The 23,213-nt window shown below is 38.8% G+C and overlaps 1 protein-coding gene across 6 annotated transcripts in view; it reads right to left on the bottom strand.

Moving 5' to 3' along the window:
* SOX5 (SRY-box transcription factor 5) overlaps positions 1-23,213 on the bottom strand; it is a 1,155,320-nt gene that overhangs the window by 25,723 nt on the left and 1,106,384 nt on the right. For all 6 annotated transcript variants that reach the window (XM_055394458.2, XM_055394455.2, XM_055394462.2 and 3 more), the window contains exon 16: positions 11,536-11,681. In XM_055394458.2, coding sequence (XP_055250433.1) covers positions 11,536-11,681 — 146 coding nt within the window. The remainder of the gene's footprint in view (positions 1-11,535; positions 11,682-23,213) is intronic.

Below are 23,213 nucleotides of genomic sequence, written 5' to 3'. Positions count from 1 at the left end.
AATACATAGCTTCTATGAATTCAAATCTTAATCTGAATGAATACATTTCCAAGACAAAAAAATGACTTGTGGGTAAAATCAGTTCAGTTCAGTTCAGTTCAGTCGCTCAGTCATGTCCGACTCTCCGTGACCCCATGAATCACAGCACGCCAGGCCTCCCTGTCCATCACCAACTCCCAAAGAATCCCTATTTATAATTTTTAAAGAACTGATTGTAAAGTGGGAGAAATATTAGAAAGGTGAATATAAAGAATTCTGATTTTCATGAATAAAGAGAAAAATTGAAGAACAATGACCTGAACACTTAATGTATGTTCTGGAAAAGACAGAGCTGATTGTTATAGATTTGTTCAGGGCCCTTTGTAGAGGACGTGGTGACAAGAAGTTAATATAGATTTATTAAGAAAAACTACGTTGTAATGGTCTAATTTCTTTTTCTACAAAAATTGGAAAACAGACTAGGGAAGTTCATGGCCATAGTCTTTTAGAATTCAGCTCAGCTATGGGTTATGTTCCTATCAATATATTTGTTGTCTTCATGGAGAAAGTGCATAGAGCCTTACAAGAGAGAGTTGAAGAGGAGATCAACAATCTATGTCTCTAAATATCTTAAGAAACTCCAGGTTTATGAAGAACCAAGACCTGTTGTTTGTGAAAAAGAGACAGGATTTGGCCATATATAACAAAGCAATAGAATACTGACCAATGGTTGTAAGTTACCAAGTGAAAGAATATGAACCACTGAAGAAAGAGTTATATTTTAAAAAGATGTCTATTCCTTGAGTGGGCTGTCTTAGGATGCAGACATTTTCACTTCCCTGGAGGTTTTCAAGTATCGGCCATATGACTGCCTGCCTGGCAATTCAGCATCAGATAATAGGTTGCATTAAAGGCCCTTTTCATTTTATTTCCATTTTATGTTCCACTTGACTGGAATTGCTCAAACAAAACTAAAATATTTTGACAAATATATAAAGATATACATGTTTCTCTATCCATGATGATAATTTCCTCAGAAGCTGTTAATTAGTTTCGAAATGTAAAGGCACTCCATTTATAGTTGAGAATGCTATAGTCATTCTCTTAAATTCAAGGAAGATACTTCAAATTATGAAACAAAAGCTAAAAAAGATATGATTACTGAAATAAATTTTGTGAAGGGACTGTCCAACAATACTCGGATTTACATATTTAGGTACATGGTGAAGGACACAGCCTTCTGTCCAAATTCAACATTACTGCCATGCAAAAGAAGAACCCACTGAGTGTGGATGCAAAATGCACAGAAAAGCAAACTCAAAGGAATCCGAAAGAAACAAAGAATTCACAAAGAGGGTGTATATGAATAATATCATGGTAAGATACTGGTCCTTGCTTACATGTCCCAGGGGTGATTACCGTTTGCACATGTGGAAAGGAGAAGGCAGGAGAGGAAAAAACTAAGACCTGGGTTTCAAGTGTCAGAAGTCAGCCAATCAAAAAAAAAAGAGTTTATTTCAAACCATGGTAGATACAGATACTATGCACATCCAGTCAGATCTGAAGGGTTAATATGAGAAAAACAGGAGGCCAACAAAGAAAAACAGAATTCGCAACCTACACAGGATGTCCGGTAGGTGGGAGGGCTGCATAGATGTAAACACAAAGCTGGAATGAGGTCTGATGATAATTGTTCTATAAACAATGGGCAACTCAGTTACTGAGCTACAGAATCGTACAGAACTTTTTTATTTTTCCATTTCATAGAATAAAGTTGTAAAACTGTCTGCCTTCTTATGAATGTAGCCTCAGTAGCCAGTGGTTACTTCAGTTAAATAAATATAATTAGACTATTTAGAGAAATGGTTTGGTTCCGAAATACTGGGTCTGACAAATAGAAACAGGCATAACAGGGTTATAGTTCACTTTTCAATTATCCATGGTAGTTTTAGAAAAAAACTTAACAGTAGAATAGATATTTAAAATCTCATTTTAATGAACAGCCAAAACTTCACATGTTTTATAAGCGCTGCTATGAGAAGCAAAATAAATAAGATTGAACATATTCTTTCCGTTTTCTGGCTCATTCTCAAAAGAAGGGGGCTGGTGTGTAGTGAAAAAAGGGAGACCTAGAAAGGGAAGAGAAACAGGAAAAACAAAGAAATGAAGAAAAGATTCAGACAGAAGCTATGGAGATGCTGGTTGCTAAAAGGATTTTTTTTGTGTGTGATAAATCCTCAAAAATGTACTAAATAATATACATGGCCAATGCTGGTGTACAAGCTAATCAAACAGGCACTAACTTACTTTCCTGTATGTCTTCAGCATGGTCCATTAGAAAAGAGACTGAAATTTGAACCACAGGACCACCTTGGTTTAAAAACTGATCTACCACTTAAACTCCTATAATAATCTCACATCTCAAGTTTTTTTTTTTTTTTAATTTTTTAAAACAAATATATGAATATTGTTCTGTTTATACTATGGTACTAAACTGAAATTTAACATGAAACCAGTTGGAAAAAGTAAGATGCAAACTAAATATATCAGTAGCCATTATTACTCCTTTATTACTTGTATACTCATAAACAAGTCTTTCTCATATATAAAAGAAAAGGTGCAAGTGGAAAGACTCAATGGGACCCTTTGAAATAAATGCTAAACTCAGAATATTTTCCTCATAATTTTAAATCCATATTGTAAATGTTACTTCAAATAAACAACAAGAAAACACAATATATCTATTAAGTATGAGAATAACTAAAAAACAAATGGTTCTTTGATTAGTTCAGTGTCTAATGTTGAACTGTCTTAAAGATAACTATTTAATCTTGAGTCTAAGAAAGAGAGAAAGGGAGAAGGGAAGGAAAGGTTTAGTACACCAGGTTTTCAAAAATAACATTTCTGGTCCAAGAACAAAAGTGATTCTTATTTTACTTAGAAAATTTGAAAAAAATCAGAAATGTGGGTACATACATGTAAATTTACAACCCTGTCATCTTGGCATAATGATTGTTTATTCTTCTTCTGGTCTTTTATCTATGCAACATGGAAATGTACATAGATTTATTTAAAAATATCTAGATTATCTCCACACAGTGTTTTCAAATGTGCTTTTTTCAGGAATCCTATCATGAACCTATCCTAATATCCTTAAATGAAAAGACAATTTCAATCATCAGAGAGGCCTATGGATGTCTATCTGAAAGCCCAATTTGGCATGCCCTGTGTGTCTCTTTTTATTGGACCATCCTGCACTAACCCCTCTACCAGAATGATGTAAAGAACACAAGACTCTCTGTTTGAAAACATGCACAGCTTTTCTAGGCTTGAAAATTAAACCATAAAAAGTTTACTGGAAAAAAAAAAAAGCCTTTAAAAAGCTCCTTAAAAACTCACACCATAATTGCTCCCCACCAAGCGTGGGCACTTGCTAGCTGCAAGTAGTGGCACTGTGACAAATGTAGCAAAACTGAAAGCAGGCTATACTAAGAGAAAGAAAAAGTCTTCCACTGGCCATCTGTGAAAATAAGGCATGTGGCCATTAAATGCAGAGGCTGTAAATATACACAAACTCCATGAAGCAAATGGCAAAAAAGGACTAAACTTCAAGCTCAAACAAATCAAAATGTTTAATGCATAGTTACCACTGCTGGACGAAAACAGCTCTGATCTTTGCAGTCTGCAAACTCGGCATGTATTTCAATTAAATACCCCCAAAAAGAAAAGAAAGAAAAAGAAAGAAATGAAAAGACACAGAAGAAAACCATCTGGAACAAAAGGCTATAGACAGCCTATACTCAATTTCTAGAAACAAACAGCCCCTTTAACTTGCATCAGCCTGTCGAGAATGTCGATTGGAATTATTGAAAGGCTGACATATAGAGTGATGGATGGGTGATGACATAATACCTATTTGCCTTTTTGTCATGGTCTGTGAAAACTGGCTGCTCTGTGCTGATAATATTCACCCAGGGGTTTTCCTCTCCCCTCCTGTCCCATAAGAAGTGTTCCCTAGCTAAGACACTCAGAATTAAGAAGGTTTTATGAAAGAAAAACAAAAGAAAAGAAAACCTAAGGACCAAATGCCAACTTGCATATAAAAAGCTGGTCTAGATTTCTAATAATCAGCTGCCTAGAAAGCAGTTCTCTATCCATTTTACATACATATTTAGAGAGAATCCCATAGTAAAAAGGCAAATATTCAATTTCAGATTTTGTGTATCTTTTAAATAAAGTTACCAAATAAATACTTACATGTAGAGATAAAAATAATATATACTCATATTTTTATAAACACAAAATCTTAATCATTTGTGTTATTTTAATGTGTTCCCAGGTAAATTCTAATCAGAAGGTTTGAAAGTCAAGGGACACTTTGATAAACATCCATGCACACCCCAAGAAAAACCTCCTATTCTGTCCCACTGTTGCAATGATCTATCTCATTCCCTCCTGAACGATTTCCCGAACATGGCTTCCTCCTTCATGAGCGTTTTTCCTCTTACCACTGAAATTTCTAGCTCTGATTTGACTTCTCTAATTCATTTTAGCTAAAGGCAACATCTCCAAAAGCCATCCATAAATCATTAATTAATTGTAATGCCTGCCACTAAATACAAAGGCGCAAGTTCCTCCATACTCTTTTTCAAGGCAAACCTGTAATTCACAATTCCTCACATGCCTTCTCCTTATCTAAGAGCAGGAGCACGTGTTAGATAATGCTCAACTAGATACACTGTGTCAGTTTCTGAAGAGTTAACACTGTTGGCCCCATCCATCAGCTGGCTAGCGAAGCATCAGGAAAGAATGATGGATGTAAAATTATTACAGGGCTGCCATCTGATACACTTACTGCCATTTGTAACTAATGCTGGGACTGACACACTTTTTTTTCATTATTAAATATCCACATTAAGTCAACATTGGTCACTGTCATTTCGTGTTTGGCACTCTGTTAAAGGGAAAGAATAGGGTTGACAATGGCAGAAAAGAAGAGGTTGTAATGGAAGAGTTTCAAAGTGCCAGAGTAAAAAATATTAACTTTTGTTTACAAGTCCATCCATGTTGTATGTGGTAAGGGTTCTTATGAATGTGACTGACACCAAATAGAGAAACTGATTTCATTATTGAGCAAATCATTATTTAAAATATACACCTTATTCACTAAATTTTCATCTTATTCTGTAGAAATCTGCCAAGAATTTTCACAGAATCTCAGAAGGAAAAGTAAGACACTTTTCCAGATATTACTTGCAATTATTGATTAACGCATAGCATGTGCAGGTGTTTAGATTTCACGCACACTTCAGGTAATTAATGTTTGATGCATAAATTCTCTACCTTAAGACATATCTGTACATATTTGTATGTTTATTTTGGTGAGTGACATCTATTTTATACATAAGAAGTAATACAGAAGTTGGTCATAATATGTAGAAACTATGGGAATGAAAATATACTCACTGACTTAACCTGGCTCCAAGCAATATTTTCTTGTATGCATGCCTGTATGAAATTTAATTCCTTCTGAAAACACAGACAAGGTATAAGACCCTGGGCATGTAACAGAGAAGAGCAAAGGTAAGTAGATAGATGACATCAAATGTAACCAAAACAACTTTATGATGAAAGTATTTGAGAACCTCGATATCATTTCTGTAATGTAGCTGTGGCTGACAATGGCCTTTTCCTACTCAATAGCAGAGATGTCTGTTCCTTAGAAGGAAATCTATGACAAACCTAGACATTAAAAAGCAGAGAAGTCTCTTTGCCGACAAAGGTCCATATAGTCAAAGCAATGGTTTTTCCTGTAGGCATATATGGATGTTAGAGTTGGACCATAATAAAGGTTGAGTGCTGAAGAATTGATGCTTCTGAGTTGTGGTGCTGGAGAAGACTCCTGAGTATTCCCTGGACAGCAAGGAGATCAAACCAGTCAATTGTAAAGAAATCAAACCTGAATATTCATTGGAAGGGCTGACACTAAAGCTGAAGCTCCAATATTTTGGCCATCTGATGTGAAGAGCCAATTGGCTGGGGAAGAATGAAGGCAAAAGGAAAAGGGGGCAGCAAAGTATAAGATGGTTAGCTAGCACCACCAACTCAATGACTATGAGTGTGAGCAAACTCAGGGAGATAGTGAAGGACAGGGAAGCCTAGCCTGACTGTAGTCCATGAGGTTGCAAAGAGTTGGACATGGCTTGGCGACTAAACAACAACAAAGCCACTCTGGTCTTGCTTTTGGTCCCCACCAATATAATCTTTGATCTTAAGATATCCCTTAGATGTGAGGGTGATCTGGCTGTGACCTCTGTCACCCCAGTGACCTTCAGGGTTGACTGGCTGATCTGGCTAGCTAAATAGGTATTCCCTTTCCTGCCTCATGGCTCAATGTGCATCCCTCCTGGAGCTGCAAGCTTGGTGGAAGAGGATGACCTTCCCCAATAGGGGAGGGTGCTTCTTCAGTCAGTGGTACACGAGAAGCTGTTCTTCCCTGCTAGAACCTCCAAACAAGCTCTCAAGGTCCACTCATAGAAGAGAGTACGCTAATCAAGCTCCCATCACTCCAGACACACTCAAATGAGGTGCTATATGTGGCAGTCAGCCTTTCTTAAAAAAAAAAAGAGAAAAAAAGATATCCTTTGATTTCAGGAAGGATAAGATAAGGTCTCTAATTCAGTCCTGGAAAATAATTTGTGATCTCTCTTCCTTAACCAGTAATGTGCAAATAACCCAGCTCTCCCCAAATGAGACATTTACAGAAGTCAGCATCAAGGGTGCAGTGAAATATCCCTCTGTGAATGAAGAAGGAGCTTTAGTGAAGAGAAAATAACTTCTGAGTCTGCATGCCTTCAAGGGATAGTTATAGGTGCATCAAAATTTTGTGACGCTAAGGGAACAACCTAGATAATCATGATTTCAACCCCGACATTACTGAGCTGATGAACTAAAGCTACCAACCTCTTATTCTTGAATTTCATTATGTGCTCCAAACTAAGCATTATTTGCTGAAACTACGGTAGTTAGATATCCTGATGCTTGTCACGAAAAGCTTTTCTAGCAGATATTACAGCATAGGCCATCATCTTTCTAGGACATCTACAATGGGAGTGAGGGAAGTGGTCAAAGAAAGCTCTGGTGTGTTCCACATTTCAGTGCGTGCCAGAGGGCTCAGTGGTAAAGAACCTACCTCCCAATGCAGGAGATGTAGGAGATACAGGTTCAATCCTTGGGTCAGGAAGATCCCCTGGAGGAGGAAATGGCAACCCATTCCAGTATTCTTGCCTAGAAAATCCCATGAACAGTGGAGCCTGGTGGGCAACAGTCCATAGGGCTGCCAAGAGTCAGACGTGTCTAAGTGATTGAGTATACACAGACAAGGATATCATCAAATAGAAGGTCAGAACCTGAATATGAAGCTGGTCAAAGCTGTGCCATTTGGGTGTTAAAAATGCAAGTAGGTGGTTTTTATAAAACAAATGTATATATGAGGGTCTTCTGAGTCTTCCTACCTGAGAAGATGACTTATTCATCCATAACACTAATCTGTAACAGAGCTGAGTGCTAAAAGATAACATTATTTGAATATACAATCAGGCTATAATTAACCAGAGATGACAATTATAAATAACACTGTGTCCCAGAGTTTCCAAGAAACCTGACATACACAGTTCTTGGGTATGTTGAAACACTTCCAAGAAAAGTAAAGAAATGAAAAATCTCTTAGAAGTCTTCAATTAAAATGTGTTTCAGTACAAACGACTTTCATTATGTGTTTTGGTACATATGACTGGAAAACATTTGTCCCTCTCTTCACACCTCTAATTGTTTTCACTGCCCAATTACAGCCTTGCAGAATTAAGACATTCTAGCTAAGACAAGCATGTTGGTCATTTGAAATGTGAAGAAAAGTTAACGTGTATAAGACTTGTGTACCCTAGAAAACAGATCTCTGCTATAGGTTTCCAGTTATCTGGATCTTGGGTCATGCCAGCTACTTCTATCTTTCTCTCTTCTTCCCCACTTGTTACATTTATGTCTCATACTTTCAGGGTTTAGGAAGTTGGGAGGATTGTTAGAGAAAAAATGTCATCCTTTTAGGAGGGGAAGAGGAATTTATATATATATATATAGCCTATATTTCTTTTATTAGGATCTGTGAGGCAAAATTTCAAGCCAACTACTGATCTAACTATATACTTTGGCCATGGATAAAGTTAGACGATTATAACAATCTATTAAAAAGGTAGGTATTAAAAAATGATGACACCATATGTCTAGCGATGCTGCTTCATGTGGAAAAACAAGCAGCCACTTTTGTTGAGTCAGGTATATAACTGATTTGATATGCTCAGCAACACGGGGTCTTAATTCAGTTCCTGTAGGAATTTACCCACATAAATATGCCATGATTAACATCAAAATCATAATGTGATCCAAACTGTAAGCTCTGCAATAGGCAGAGAACATATTTTCTTGTTCTCAATACAAGTACATAGCAGCACTGTCCCTGATACATATGGGTCCTAATGTTAAATAATGACTAATTAAAAGATATAAATTTGACATTATTTCATTCCCATGAGTTGCAAGACATAGATTGATCATTAATTTGGTACAAATGTCAGCTAAGCCAGTTCAGCAGGAAAAGGAAACCACAGTAATTCCTGCTTCTAAGAGAGCTTCAGTCTCAAGTGTCAAGGGATGAACTAATTTGAATTCTCCAGCTGAAAAGGTTTACTTACGCATTACAAGTGTTTGCCAGACTACTGTAATAATGGATTTTTACATTTTCATATTTTACAGTTACATAATGCAATTTCATTTTTTTAGATTTTCACTTAAAAATCCATAAAAATATAAGATCGCAGTTGAAGATGTAACTCAGTTGCATTGAAAGGGCATGGTGAAGAGATTCAGGAGCATAAACTTCTTGAGGATGAAGATAACTTAATTGGCCAACAGATTCTGCCAGGTATTACTTCAAAAATAGATTTGTTTTTAAAGTTACTGTAATTCTGTTAAAGAGAAAAGAAAATTGAAAGGAGTAGTTTTCAACAGAGGCAACTCACTCATGCAGCTCAAATAGGAGATGCTGACCAGAGACATAAAACAAAGTCTGATTGTGGAAGTAGAAGATGAAGTGGAAATAAGGTCCCGAACAATGGACACTATGGAATAAAATGAATGCAGATGGTTCCACTCCTGTTACTTAATCAAAAGGCTGAGCAGAGTCACTGGAGCCGGCATGAAGTCATGTGTTAGAACAACAGCTGATCTGTATTAGAGAAGATTAACTCACAGTGCCATGGTGGAAGGCCCAGGATTATTTTATGTACTTCCATTGCCTTACAAGCCGTCAGTACAATTATTGCCCTCCTATGTGAATGACTGATCTGTAACCACAGCTAAACAGCATGCTGCTTAGGGGCCTAGGAGCTTCATGAAGATGAATTTCCATACCATCAAAGCGCTTTTAATGGGTTCCCTGATCCAACCACAAGGCCTGTTTTGCAAGTATATAGAACTCTGGATGAAGGCTTCCTGTCCAAAAGGATTTGGTCGGTTGTCACTTGACAATTCCCAGCCAGCACAGGGGAGGAGAGGGGGGAGATAGGTAGAGTTGTCTCTGCTTTGGAGGATTAAAAAAAAAAAGGGTACAGATGCTGGCTGAATGCAACCAACTGCTGTATCCACAGCTGAATTCAATGCGCTTAACAAATAACGGCAATTTAGCTATGCTTGCGAGGAATAGCTTGAGTCACTTTGCATTAGCATCTGGCTGAGTGTTAAACTCATTTCTACATGGGGTGCAGAGAAAAGGAATTTCTGTTCAAGCATCCTTTCAAGAATGTTTAAATATTTGAATATAAATTCCTTTATGCTTGCTATCATTCCTTCTTTGAGTTGTCACTTCGTTTTCCCCCTTCACTTCTGGTGCTTAGCTATAAAATTTTTGTGTCCTTCGAGCTGCACCAGTGTTGCTCTTTTTAGGATGTGAGACTGCCAGGGAGGAACACTTGACCATGCTAGGCTCTCCCCCCCAGGAACAACAGAACTAAAATCATGTGTCCATATTTCTGACCCATGGTCAGATCAGAAGTACAGAAGTACACCACTTCAAGCATTCTATAGTAATATAACATATTTTTTTTTCTGAATAAAATACAATGTAGCTTAGACAAAATGGTTTGAAATTACTGTAGCCCAGATAAAGTACACTTGTGACAGGATCACACCTTCACTATACAAATTGCTAGCTTCTATATCCCTGGATTGGGAAGATCCCCTGGAGAAGGGAATGGCAACCTACTCCAGTATTCTTGCCTGGAGGGCTACAGTCCATGGGGTGGCAAAGAGTTGGACATGACTGAGTGACTGACATTTTCACTTTCACTTAGAGATTATACGTAAAATTCCATAGAAAACCTGGGAAACTGGAAAGTTATCCAATGAGCAACCTGTCCATTCTGGATGATGCCGTTTGACTCATAAGCTTCCTTGAGTTATTACTAAGTAGCTGATTATTTTTTCTCTTATATACTGTATTTAGCTATTGGATTTTGAGAAAAAGGGGATTCAATAACACTTTAAAATTTGAATTAAAAATACCAAATATGACCAAAGGAAGTATAATCACTTCAAGCCTTCTATAATAACATATTATTTTTTCTGAATGAAATACAATGTAGCTTAGGCAAAATAGTTTGAAATTATTATGTCCGACTCTGTGTGACCCCATAGACAGAAGCCCACCAGGCTCCCCCGTCCCTGGGATTCTCCAGGCAAGAACACTGGAGTGGGTTGCCATTTCCTTCTCCAATGTGTGAAAGTGGAAAGTGAAGTCGCTCAGTCGTGTCCGACCCTTAGCGACCCCATGGACTGCAGCCTACCAGGCTCCTCCATCCATGGGATTCTCCAGGCAATAGTACTGGAGTGGCTTGCCATTGCCTTCTCCGTGAAATTATTATAGTGCAGATAAATTCAGAAGTTTCACTGGGCTTAAGTATAATAATAGGTATACTAATACTGTTCCCATTTTAAAGAAAAAACTTTGTTTTATAATCAAGTCAAAATTTCCAATTATGCAGTCACCTACAATGTGACAGTGCTTCGTGCTGGAAACACATTATGACAAGCTCAGGCTCTTAGATACTTAGACCTCGAGCACGGGTATCATCCTAGCTTATGCTGATTAAAGAAGATTCAGCATTTTCAAATCCAGCTCATCCCCAAATACAAGTTGAGCATCTCTGTAAAGCAAAACTTTCACTTAGACCCAGATATTTCAAATGCCACTTCATTTTAAAACAAAGTGATGGAAGAAGAGGGGATAGTAGTTGTCAATAAGGTTCAGATGGATAGAAGAGAATTATAACACTTCTCATTTCCAGATGGTTTTGATTAGGATGGGCATGAAGAATTTTGTACTGATCAAGGGAAAGAGGGAGGGAGAACAGTCATTCTGCGGATGGTGAGAAGAGAAAAAGATAAAGAAGACATCCAAGCAATTTAAGTATTTTTGGAAAGCCAACCATTATTTTAGGAACTCACCTTTTCTGTCCTGCAGTTATTGAGACCTAGGCTATTCACAACAGCCACCTTCCCGTCAAGCACCTGCTGTTCCCGCCGGAGCTGCTCCTTCATCTGCCGAGCTTCTTGGATTGCCTTGGTGACAGCATCATGGTCATTCAAATAACCTGAAGATGTAACAGAATGAATGATATGTTTTACACAAACATATAGATGGGTTAACATTCCACCATAAAAATCACTTCTTTTTTGGGAGTGGCTAGTGTCTGGCATGTACTCTTGCCTAGAAAATCCCATGGATGGAGCAGCCTGGTAGGCTGCAGTCCATGGGGTCGCTAAGGGTCGGACACGACTGAGCGACTTCACTTTCACACATTGGAGAAGGAAATGGCAACCCATTCCAGTGTTCTTGCCTGGAGAATCCCAGGGACGGGGGAGCCTGGTGGGCTTCCGTCTATGGGGTCACACAGAGTCGGACACGACTAAAGTGACTTAGCAGCAGCAGCAGTGTCTGGCATCGGAGAAGGCAATGGCAAGCCACTCCAGTACTCTTGCCTAGAAAATCCCATGGATGGAGCAGCCTGGTAGGCTGCAGTCCGTGGGGTCACTAAGAGTCAGACACGACTGAGCGACTTCACTTTCACTTTTCACTTTCACACACTGGAGAAGGAAATGGCAACCCACTCCAGTGTTCTTGCCTGGAGAATCCCAGGGACGGGGGAGCCTGGTGGGCTTCCATCAATGGGGTCACACAGAGTTGGACACGACTGAAGTGACTTAGCAGCAGCAGCAGCAGCAGTGTCTGGCATATACTATTTTTTTTCAATGGAATCAGTCTGAAATGAATGAATGAATGAATAATTGATGATGACTGATTCACACAATTACATCAACATGGTGCCAAACATCTGTTATCAAAACGTAATATTAAGTGAAATACAGCTGGTTCCACATGTTTGAAAGGATGTTTAAAACATAATCTTTAAATAAACTTTTTTAGTCACCTGAGTATCTTGTAGTACAAAAATACAACCTCTCTTTCATTTTTTTCCCCTATGAGGATCATTTGAATGTTACCAGAGGATACAAGTATTGATAATTATCACTGTTATTTACTGATACTCTCATAGTATTAGAAATGTCAATTTAGAGTTTGAGTATGACACTATTAGGTTTGTCATATACAGGAGGAATAAATCATTATTAACTGACTCTGGAAGAAGAGCATTTTCCCCCTTGCATCCATCCATGGTGAAATAAACCATAGGTGGCAGTGGCTTGTGACAGATACAAACTTGCAGTGGTGAAGAGGCTAAATTTCAAGCACAGAATGTAACCGAGCACCTGTAACTGTTGGATAAGAAATGGTGGCTACTGGGTAACTATAATCACACTTAATTCACACTCTTAATAGGATGGTCAAATGACCAACTTGTGTCTGCAACTCCACAATCCAGAGTTAAAAAAAAAAAAAGCCAAGCTATGTCTTTTAAAGAATAACAGGTGTAAGGAGAAAGGCTAATTTTAATTTTAACACTGGTCATTTAATTTGATGCACACTATGCTGATAATCTGCATGATTTTAGGGTAGAATAGTGAGGGAAAGGGATCATTTTGCAAATATTGAAAGGAGAGTTAATATATCATCTTTCACTGTCCCTATCTTTTAACTAGGGCATAAAATGGCATAAACTGAATCTATAATATGAAATTGCCCAGAAAAGGGACTTGTTTGTGACATGAGGCTAAATCTAACCAGATCCATTGGTGAATTGTGACAGATGGAGGGACTGTGAGACAGAAGGCAGGCACTAATCACACATAAAATGACCGGCTTGCCTCAACATGTTCCATGGATTCCAGCAAACTTTACACCCTAATCCATTTTTAGAACAAAAAACATCTGGGCCATAAATCCTCTAATCTGCCAAAACACGCTATTAAATCCCCTGATTTGTTGAAAAACACTAAGATTAAAGAAAGGAAATATAAAATGGCTAACTGCCGTGTTAGGAAAGTGTTATTAATACTCTTTCTTTGTCTCAATTATGAATGTTCTGGTACTAAAGAGCCTTGTCTAATCATGTCAGATTACACATCCTCGTTATATTACTAGACTCTTCTATCTGATCTGCTGATTGCCAAAAAAACCTAGAATACTTTCGTACTGCTTAAACATTGCTATTGAAGAAGTTGATGTCAGATTAGCACAGTGCTTTGGTGCTAGAAGACTTCTAAATGTGCCATGTCTTTTTCCCTTTATTATGAACAGACTGAGCATTGTTCTCTGATCTTGAGGCAGAAAGAGAAGTTCCAGGGTAGGCAACAGAAAGGGGAGCCTTGAAAGATGCTATTTTGTTTTTCTGAGCTCAATTCACTGGAACGTATTCAAAAAAACAACACATCCTTGCTCATTATAAATACAATATGAATAAATAACAACTAGTTAGATCTAGGTCAGATTAACCTTTAGGGTTAACATGTACTTTAACTTATGGTCGTTTTTAACCTTCTAGCATCCTCAGCATCCTGACTTGATACTTAAATATTATCTCTAACTCACTGTGTTCACAAACACTACTTTAGAACGAAATGCTGCTCTTATGTGACAGGGATGTTTTTGGAATATGTTCATTTAGCAAAAGATCTTAAGAAGGTCAGCCTGATTTCCCTATCCTATAAACCCTGGCTCAGATGGTAAAGAATCTGCCTGCAATGCTGGAGACGTGAGATCGATCTCTGGGTTGGAAAGATCCCCATGGAAAGGGAATGGCAACTCACTCCAGAATTCTTGCCTGGAGAATTCCATAGACAGAAGAGCCTAGTGGGCTATAGTTCATTGGGTCACACAGAATCAGACGCAACTGAGCGACTAACACTTAACTTTTACAAACCTTGTTTATGTATGGCCTGGTACCATGGTACCATGCATTTCTGTAATCTATTTAGCTTCTCCAGAGCACAAATGTATTAGAAATGGTTTGGGACATGGCACTGAGTCAAAGTATGAATTCTTTATGCTTTTTAGGCACTGCCAAGATAACACTGTGCAGATGAAATTATTAATATGTATGCAGAAAGGATGACAATTATTTTGGGGCTGCATAACTGACAAACATACATATGTTCTGCAATGTCTATTTCCAGTGTGCGATGTGTGTGGGTGTGCAGGTAGATATAGGTGTTCACTTTAAAAGAAGTATTCTTGCTTTCACAGACTTGAGCTTTAGTTAAAATGCTACATGAAATTCTAACGCGTATCTGCTGTGTTAAACCAAAAAGCTGTTTATATATTATAGAGTTGAATCATAATAGGATTGTTTGCTGATTCTTTATATTTTGTTCTTATCACAGTCACCTACTTCCCAGTCTTGGTGGTTTCTTCTCTCAGTAACAGACCTCATCTCTAATTCTGGAAGACCAATAAAGCTGAACCCTCACTTTCATGCCCCACCCAGACTCCTATCCCAGGCCAGCTTCAAATCTATCACCAATTGTACCCATCACCTCCTTCTGTTTCAGTGAAAAATGAAGGCAAATCCCCTAAACTCACGCTCTAGGTTTCTATACCTCTCTGCTGGTTATTTTCTTTCAAATTTCCATCATCCACTTGGATTTCTCTACTATTGCTACCGCTTCCACTTGCAAGGACCTAAGGCTCTCCTTCTGAAACAAGCAAATAAATTCTCTCAACTTTGTGTTGCCCTCTCTTTCCAATCCTGTTTCTTTACCTTCCAAACCAAACTGCTCAAGAGTCATATCATATTCTCTCAATCCTACCTCCCTTCGCATTCTCACTATAGTCTTGTTTCCACGGCCCTTGCTCTTTCAGATGCCAAACCCAAGGGACACCTTCAGTAATCCCCTTGTTACCCAAGCTCTTTCCTTCCCTGCTTCCCATCAAAGCACTGGATCCTCATCTCAATGACTCCATCCTTGTATCCTTGCCTGAGATCTTTCTTCATCTGTTCCTTAAATTTGGTCCAGGATTTCAATCACCAGAAAATAATTTGTGCTTTGCAGCTGGATAAAACTGAACCTTATTACTTACTTGCTATGTACAAAGTGTGCACATTGTTTTACCTTTCTAAATCTCAATGGCCTTACTGGTTAAATGGAATAACCTCATTAGATAATATGGCTTTGCGAAGATTAAATGAGTTAATATGGTCTATTAGCATAAATAAATGGTCCATGAAAGTTATTCAGTAACTGTCAGTTTAGTTACAGAATGGCACAGTGAAACAGGTAAAACTTGGGCACTGGATTCACATGAATCCAGGTTTCTACATCTTAGGAAGTGTGACATTTGCCAAATTATAACACTTAATTTCACTGAGTTTCCATTTCTCTCAACTGTAAAATGAACATAAGGCTAACGGAAGAATGAAATGAAATAACATGTGAAGGAGTAGATAACACTTGGTACACCTGAGGAGGCAGTAGAAAAATGTTCTTGTACTTTTTCCGTCTTTCCTTTTTCCCTATATGCTCATCCTTAGCAGTCCTGTTGCACAGCTTTGACCACTATGATAAAATCTGTGAGGGGATATCCTTTGCTGTTGGTACCAAGCTTCAGTGAAATGGGAGTCACCCATTAGAGTTCAAAAGACTCCAAATGATCACTTGATACATTTTATTCTGCCTTCATTATATACTTGAGCAATAAATGCATCTCAAGACAGGATCAGAAGGAAGGGTAAGTGTTTAGGGGAGGTTTGATAAGCTTCTTATGAGGAAGATGGGAGGGTAAAGACCAATATGGCTTCCAGTTAACACCTCAAATGACATTTGGGAAATGCAGGTTAGGACTCATTAATGTAAGAAAGGTGTGAGAGTCTGTCGCTATGTTACACTTACCACAGTTTGATTTTTCATACCTTGGAGTTCCTTCTTAACCATATCCAACAAAATTCTCAAAATTAAAAAAGTCCCTATTATATATGTTTTGGGCTTCCCTGGTGGCTCAGCGGTAAAGAATCTTCCTGCAATACAGGAGACCTGGGGTCAATCCCTGGGTTAGGAAGAGCCCCTGGAGGATGAAATGGCTACCCACTCCAGTATTCTTGCCTGCAGAATTCCATGGACAGAGGATCCTGGTGGGCTACAGTCCATAGGGTCGCAAAGAGTCGGACATGACTGAGTGTATACACATACATTATATATTTTAAGGGGCCAAAAGAAGGGACCAACTGGAAAGTCCAATCTAGAGGGGAAGAGTAAATGAATGGCTGATCCACAAGGGAAAAGCCTGTTAAAAGGTAGAAGGAAAAACAGCAAACTACTTGTAATGGGTTGAATTGTGTCTCTCAAAAAGATAGGCTGTGTCCTAACCCCTGGTATTGGTGAATGGTATCCTTATCGGGAAACTGAGTCTCTGCAGATGTGTAAATTAATATTCTTGAAATGAGTTCACCCTGGATTTATGATGGGCCTTAAATTCTGATTTGTGTTCTTCTAAGAGAAAGGAGGGAAAGATTTGACATACAGACTCAGGGAAGGAGGATACAGGAGCATGGAGGCAGACACTAGAACTATGTATCTATAAGTCAAGGAACATCAAGGACTGTTGAAGCCTCTAGGAGCTGGGTTGCTGTTCAGTTGCTCAGTGGTGTTTGACTCTTTGCAACCCCATGGACTGCAGCATGCCAGGCTTCCTTCACCATCTCCCAGAGTTTGCTCAAACTCATGTCCATTGAGTCGATGATGCCATTTAACCACCTTGTCCTCCGTTAACCCCTGCCTTCTCCTCCTGCCTTCAATCTTTCCCAGCGCTAGGGTCTGTTCCAATGAATCAACTCTTCACATCAGGTGGCTAAATTACTGGAGCTTCAGCTTCAGCATCAGTCCTTCCAATGAATATTCAGGACTGATTTCCTTTAGGATTGACTGTTTTGATCTCCTTGCAGTCCAAGGGACTCTCAAGTCTTCTCCAGCACAAGTTCAAAAGCATCAAATTCTTTGGTGCTCAGCATTCTTCACGGTCCAACTCTTACATCCATACATGACTACTGGAGAAATACATAACTTTGACTAGATGGACCTTTGTTGGCAGATTAATGTCTCTGCTTTTTAATATGTTGTTTAGGTTTGTCACAGTTTTTCTTCCAAGGAGCAAACATCTTTTAATTTCATGGCTGCAGTCACCACCTACAGTGGTTTTGGAGCCCTAGAGCTGGGAGAGGAGTGGAATAAATTCTCTCTCAGTGCCTCCAGAGGAACTAAGCCTGCTGATTCCCTGACTTGGATTTCCTTCTAGCTTCTAAATAGTGAGACCCAGTTTATGGTAATTTTTCGTGACAGTCTTCCAAACCAATATATGGCAATTAGTCTTGAGGAAGCTCCTAAGACTCAAGAGATGATCCCAAAGACTGTAAAGTATCTACTGCCTGTCTCAAACCTTTCCTGATTTCCAGCCATACAGGTCTGTCTACCAAGCTTCTCTACTGGACTGTCCCATGCAGCATGTTTAGCATGGAATTCATCATCTTCCCACCACCTCACTCTATTCTTCCTACATTCCATGTCCCTTTCCAGTTGCGCATCCAGTCACTTGGGAGCCATCTAAGATACCTCCTCCAGTTCATATGTACAAAACACAAGACAACCAGTGTCTGGGGTTATGCCTCCTCAGCTCTCACATATGCTTTTTCTCCAACCCCACTGGCTCCTGCTTTTGCTGACATTTGGACTAATGTTTTCACCTCTTAACTGGTTTCCCTCTTTAAGCATACACCCCTTGAATCTCTCTCCTACTCTGCTTCCAGCTGAAGCATTCCAATATCTTCCAAAAAAGGAAATTTGAATCACTTCACTTTACCCAATTAAAAACTCAACTCTTGCTTCCCTGGTAGCTCAGCTGTTAAAGAATTTGCCTGCAATGCAGGAGACCCCAGTTCAATTCCTGGGTTGGAAAGATCTGCTGGAGAAGGGACACGCTACCCACTCTTGTATTCTTGGGCTTCCCTGGTGACTCAGATGGTAAAGAATCCGCTGGCAATGTGGGAGACCTGCGTTCTATCCCTGGGTTGGGAAGATACGCTGGAGAAGGAAACGGAATACACTCCAGTATCCTGGCCTGGAGAATCCCCACTGATAGAGGAGCATGGTGGACTACAGCCCATGGGGTTGCAAAGAATTGGACATGACTGAGCAACTTTCACTTTCACTTTCCTACTCCGGAGCTCAAAGAAGCACTTCTTAAGTTGATGATCTGAATAGTCTGTGAAAAAATAATTCCATGCTCAAAAGAGTAAGGGAAATACTAATTTAAAGTTTAAAAGGTTTCCCTGTGGCATGTATTCCTCAAATCTTGAATACATTAATGAGACTGTGAATCTTCCAGAGATAACAACAGTATCATGTTCCAAATATCCTGGAACAAGAAACTCTTTAATGTTCCCCCAGAAGCATCATTCTGGGATAAATTCCAAACACTTTAAAATGGCCTAATAGTCTCACGATATCAACCCTGCTTATCCTTCCCACGTCATTTCCTGCTGGTTTCTCAAGAGCTCTGTGCTTAAGCTGCACGGAACTATTTCCTGTTCCAAGGACAAGCCTTCCTCTTCACCCCCTCCTCTGTCTCCCGAGCTTTCCTCTTAAACTGAAATAGGCGTTTTCTGGTGTGTTTGGGAATTTACTCAAATGTCAAGCCTTCTTAAGAATTTTCCTGACATACCCCAGACATGCTCCTTGGCAACCTTAGTACTTATCATCTCCAGGCTCCTGCAAAAGCTTGGAGATGCTTTTACTGTCACACTGTCTCTTGTTTTCATAAGTTTGTCTTTCATGCAAATCTATGAGTTATTTGAGGGCATTTTTTTTTTCTTTCAGTCTTTTATTCCTTTGGCCCATGGTAGAGTCTATTGAAGGAATAAATGCATATTTCTAAATGAAAGTATCTTCCTATGTAATTCCAAGTTCACTGATCTACTTCATCATATAAATGGGAGCCTGAACCACATGACACAGGTTTCTTAAAATTCATGGCTTTAAAATGTACTATCAGCATAATACAAATTCTTATTTACTGCATTTAATTATTTTATGTAGAACTTATTGGCTGTAGTAATAGTAAGGGAACATGTGTTTCAAGTAATATTAAAAAATTACTAAGTTTTTTCTGTTTTCTGAGGTCATTTATCAACATCAAATTTCTGGTACCCTGATATGCAGCCAAATATTTTTTCATCTGTTAAAATTTGTGAGAATTAGATAATAAATGTGAAATTAAACTGTAAAGTGCTATGCAAAAATTAATTGTTAGGTGCTGGCTAATATCCTTAACTTCCTGATAATCTAGTGGCTTTCTAAGAAATGATGACAGAGTTCTTGTTCAATAACCTACCTTCACAGAAGCTTTTTCTCGTTAAAAATGTAAACTAATGAAATTTACAGGTAAGATGGTTATTCACCTCATCGTATTTTAAATTAGCAAGTTGTAGAGATAAATATCACATTACTGGACTTGAAAATATTGCCCTCATTTTACTGAATCAACGTGCATCTCCTACATTTGGTCAGCAAAGTTTTACATTTCATGCATTACTGCCTCTGAGGAATAAAGAGTAAGAATAATACGTTCCAATGTCTTCTGAAGACATGATGGAACAAAGACTCTAGATATCCAAATCCTTAGTTTGAGACTTTCATCTGCTCATCCTCCATACTTAGCAAAATGTATGGCACAGAGACAATATTCAATACCCATTTAAGGGATGAATGAGGGAAAGGATAAACAGATGAATGAGAAGAGCATCTGAGGCAGAGAGGCTGCCCACAGGTAACAACTAAAAAAGACAGCATGCAACCCAGAGGCCATGACTGTAAGGTCTCAGCCTCCACTGGCTGTGAGGTTTGAGTAAGTTACTAGGTGGTCACGTGCATGTGTTTCCTTACACTTCCAACAGTGGTAAGAACTACAGAATCACAGGACTGTCCTCACTGTGTCAGGGACTTACTCAGAATCCCTGGGTGAATGCTTAGCCTCTTTCAGCTGTGGTTCCTTACCTGGAAAACAACAATTTCTGACTAGATGACAGGGATATTTGTTGCTGTTGTTCAGTCACTCTGCTGTGTCTGACTCTTTTGCAACCCCATGGAATATAGCCCCCCAGACTCCTCTGTCTATGGGATTCTCCAGGCAAGAATACTGGAGAGGGTTGCCATTCCCTTCTCCAGAGGATCTTCCTGACCCAGGGATCGAACCCACATCTCCTCCACTGGCACTGAGCCACCAGGGAGGCCCTAGTTAAATGTGTATAATTTTAAAATAAACAGTGAGGAAACAGACTAAAACGCTTTGATAAAAGTTGAAAGTTATACACAGCAAAGGTTGGAAAGGGCAGTAAAGCAAAGATAACATCTGGTCAAAAGATTCTAAAATTATCCATCATTTTTCTGAAGTATTCATGCTTTTTAAGGAGCTTTCAGTGGTGCTGCCTATCATTTGCATATCATACAAAAGTATTCTTATAGAATGCGGTGTAATATTGCTCACCAACCTCAAAAACTCATACTCTTTATTTGTAGCTAATAGATATATAGCAAAGAGCCCCATGTCATTAACGATAACTTAAGTTACCTTTCGATCCACAGTTTTCCCTGGCTTATTAAGGGCATAACACATTAATTTTTCTTTCAGGGGTGACCTTTACAACACCATTAATGCTCACAGCTTTTATCCCACTACATTATTACTCATTACAGTTTCAGCTTTCAACATCTGCATTTGTTGAAAAGAGAAAAGTAAATTGTAGTGGCATCGAATCCTCAGAAAATATGAGGGATGTGTATGTGGTGAAGGGCCTTCTCAGGGAAAGAAAATAGAAGTTTCAGTAGTGGAAAAAGTCAGATGATAAATGTCATTAAATACATTCTTGCCTTTCTAAAATATTTTGTCCTACTTAATCCTCAGAATGCTGAAATAAAAACTCCTCACATGACAAAAAATGAAAATATATCAGTTATTCCCTTAGCTAAGAGATTCCAGTTCTGGGGCTATTACAAAAGTATCTCATACACCAACAGTGTCATATTTATGAGCTTTCATGTCTATTATGGAAGCGAATCCTTTTTGCCAAATAAAATATTTTTCCTTTTACATGCTTCGGACATGAAAGCAAATCTTATCTTGGTGTCTACTTTGGACGTTGAGCAGAGTAACTAAGAGATCATAACAGAATGGTGCATAATGATAAAAAGAACACATGCGCCCCAAACCATTTTCAAATTCTGAAAACCTCCATTTTCTTTGTTTCTCTTTTATGGCCGCCCCACTGGCCCTGACCAACTTGTTCTTGGCAAATAATCTGGAAGCGAACATTGTGGAGATGGAAGCACTGGAAATATACTCCTTTAGCTTTCTTTCTGTCCATCTCACAATTTCTCTGTAACTTTATCCCTTTTCTCCCCTCACTTCCTCAGTCTTCAAGAAAAAAGGGGCATTTCTTCTTTCCAAAGCTAATGCTGTCTCATTTCTTCTTGATCTGTCATCACCCATGGAGTCTTTCATATCTAAAAATGTCTCAAATTCATCTTTGTTTATATATATACACATATAATTTTCTATTCTTAAACCTGTCTCTACTTAGTCTTCTCAAAATATAATCACCTCTCAACACCAAGCTTACAAAATGACTGATTCATGTAGCCATTGCGCTTTCTGTCTTCATGTGCTTCAAATCTTTGTAACTGGAAGTCTCCTAAACAATTCTACAAAGCCTCTCTGTTACAGTCTACTTGTCCATGAGTTCCAGGTAAATCCGAAGGCTTTTCCTCTTCATGTTCTTTAATTCTTCTATAGAATGTGACACCATCATATAACCCCCTCCTTTTTCAAATTTCAATTTGTCCTAGACAAGCAGGTCACTGCTTTCTCATCATCTTTATTCTAAGATGCTCACTTGTTCTTTATCAGTTTCCCTCTTTAAAAAAAAATGTGTGGTGGGAGTTTAGTTGCTAAGTTATGTCCAACTCTTGCAACCCCATGGACTGTAGCCTGCCAGGCTCCTCTGTCCATGGGATTTGCCCGGCAAGAATACTGGAGTGGGTTGCTGTTTCCTTCTCCAGAGGATCTTCCTGACCCAGGGAACAAACCCAGGTCTCCTGCATTATACGCAGATTCTTTACTGACTGAGCTATGAAGGAAGCCAAAAAAAAAAAAAAAAAAAGGAGTGGTACTTTGGAAATACGTCCAAAGATAGACTTTGATATTGATTAGAGTTGGGGCCTAATTCCCCTTTCTCTGAGTTGGGCTGAACTCAGAGTGATTCTGATATAATGAAAAGAATAAAGCAGAACAGACTGAGTGACTTTGGAGACCAGATCATAAAAGGCACCGTGGCTTTCTCTTTGCTCTCCTTCCTGGATCACTCACTCTGGGGAAAGTTAGTTGTCGTCCTATGAACAGCTCTATAGAAACACCCCCATGGCAAAGTACTGAGGTCTCCAGCCAACAGCCATGTGAGTAAGTCATCTTGGAAAAGGATCCTGTATCCCCAATAAAGTCCAGGTCCATGGCTTCCATCTTGACTGGAACCATAAGAAAGACCCTAAGGTAGAACCAGCAGCTAAGCTGCTTCCATATCCTGACCCTTAGAAGCTACGAGGTAATGAATGTTGGTTGTTTTCAAGCTGATGAAATTTAAGTTGGTTTGTTACACAGTAAGAGATAATTATGGGCTTCCCAGGTGGCT

This window comes from Moschus berezovskii, chromosome 6 (assembly GCF_049115385.1).
Source record: "Moschus berezovskii isolate FMDL1 chromosome 6, NW_MosBer_1.0, whole genome shotgun sequence".
Taxonomy (NCBI): Eukaryota; Metazoa; Chordata; class Mammalia; order Artiodactyla; family Moschidae; genus Moschus; species Moschus berezovskii.
This window is presented reverse-complemented; position numbering and strand designations above follow the sequence as displayed.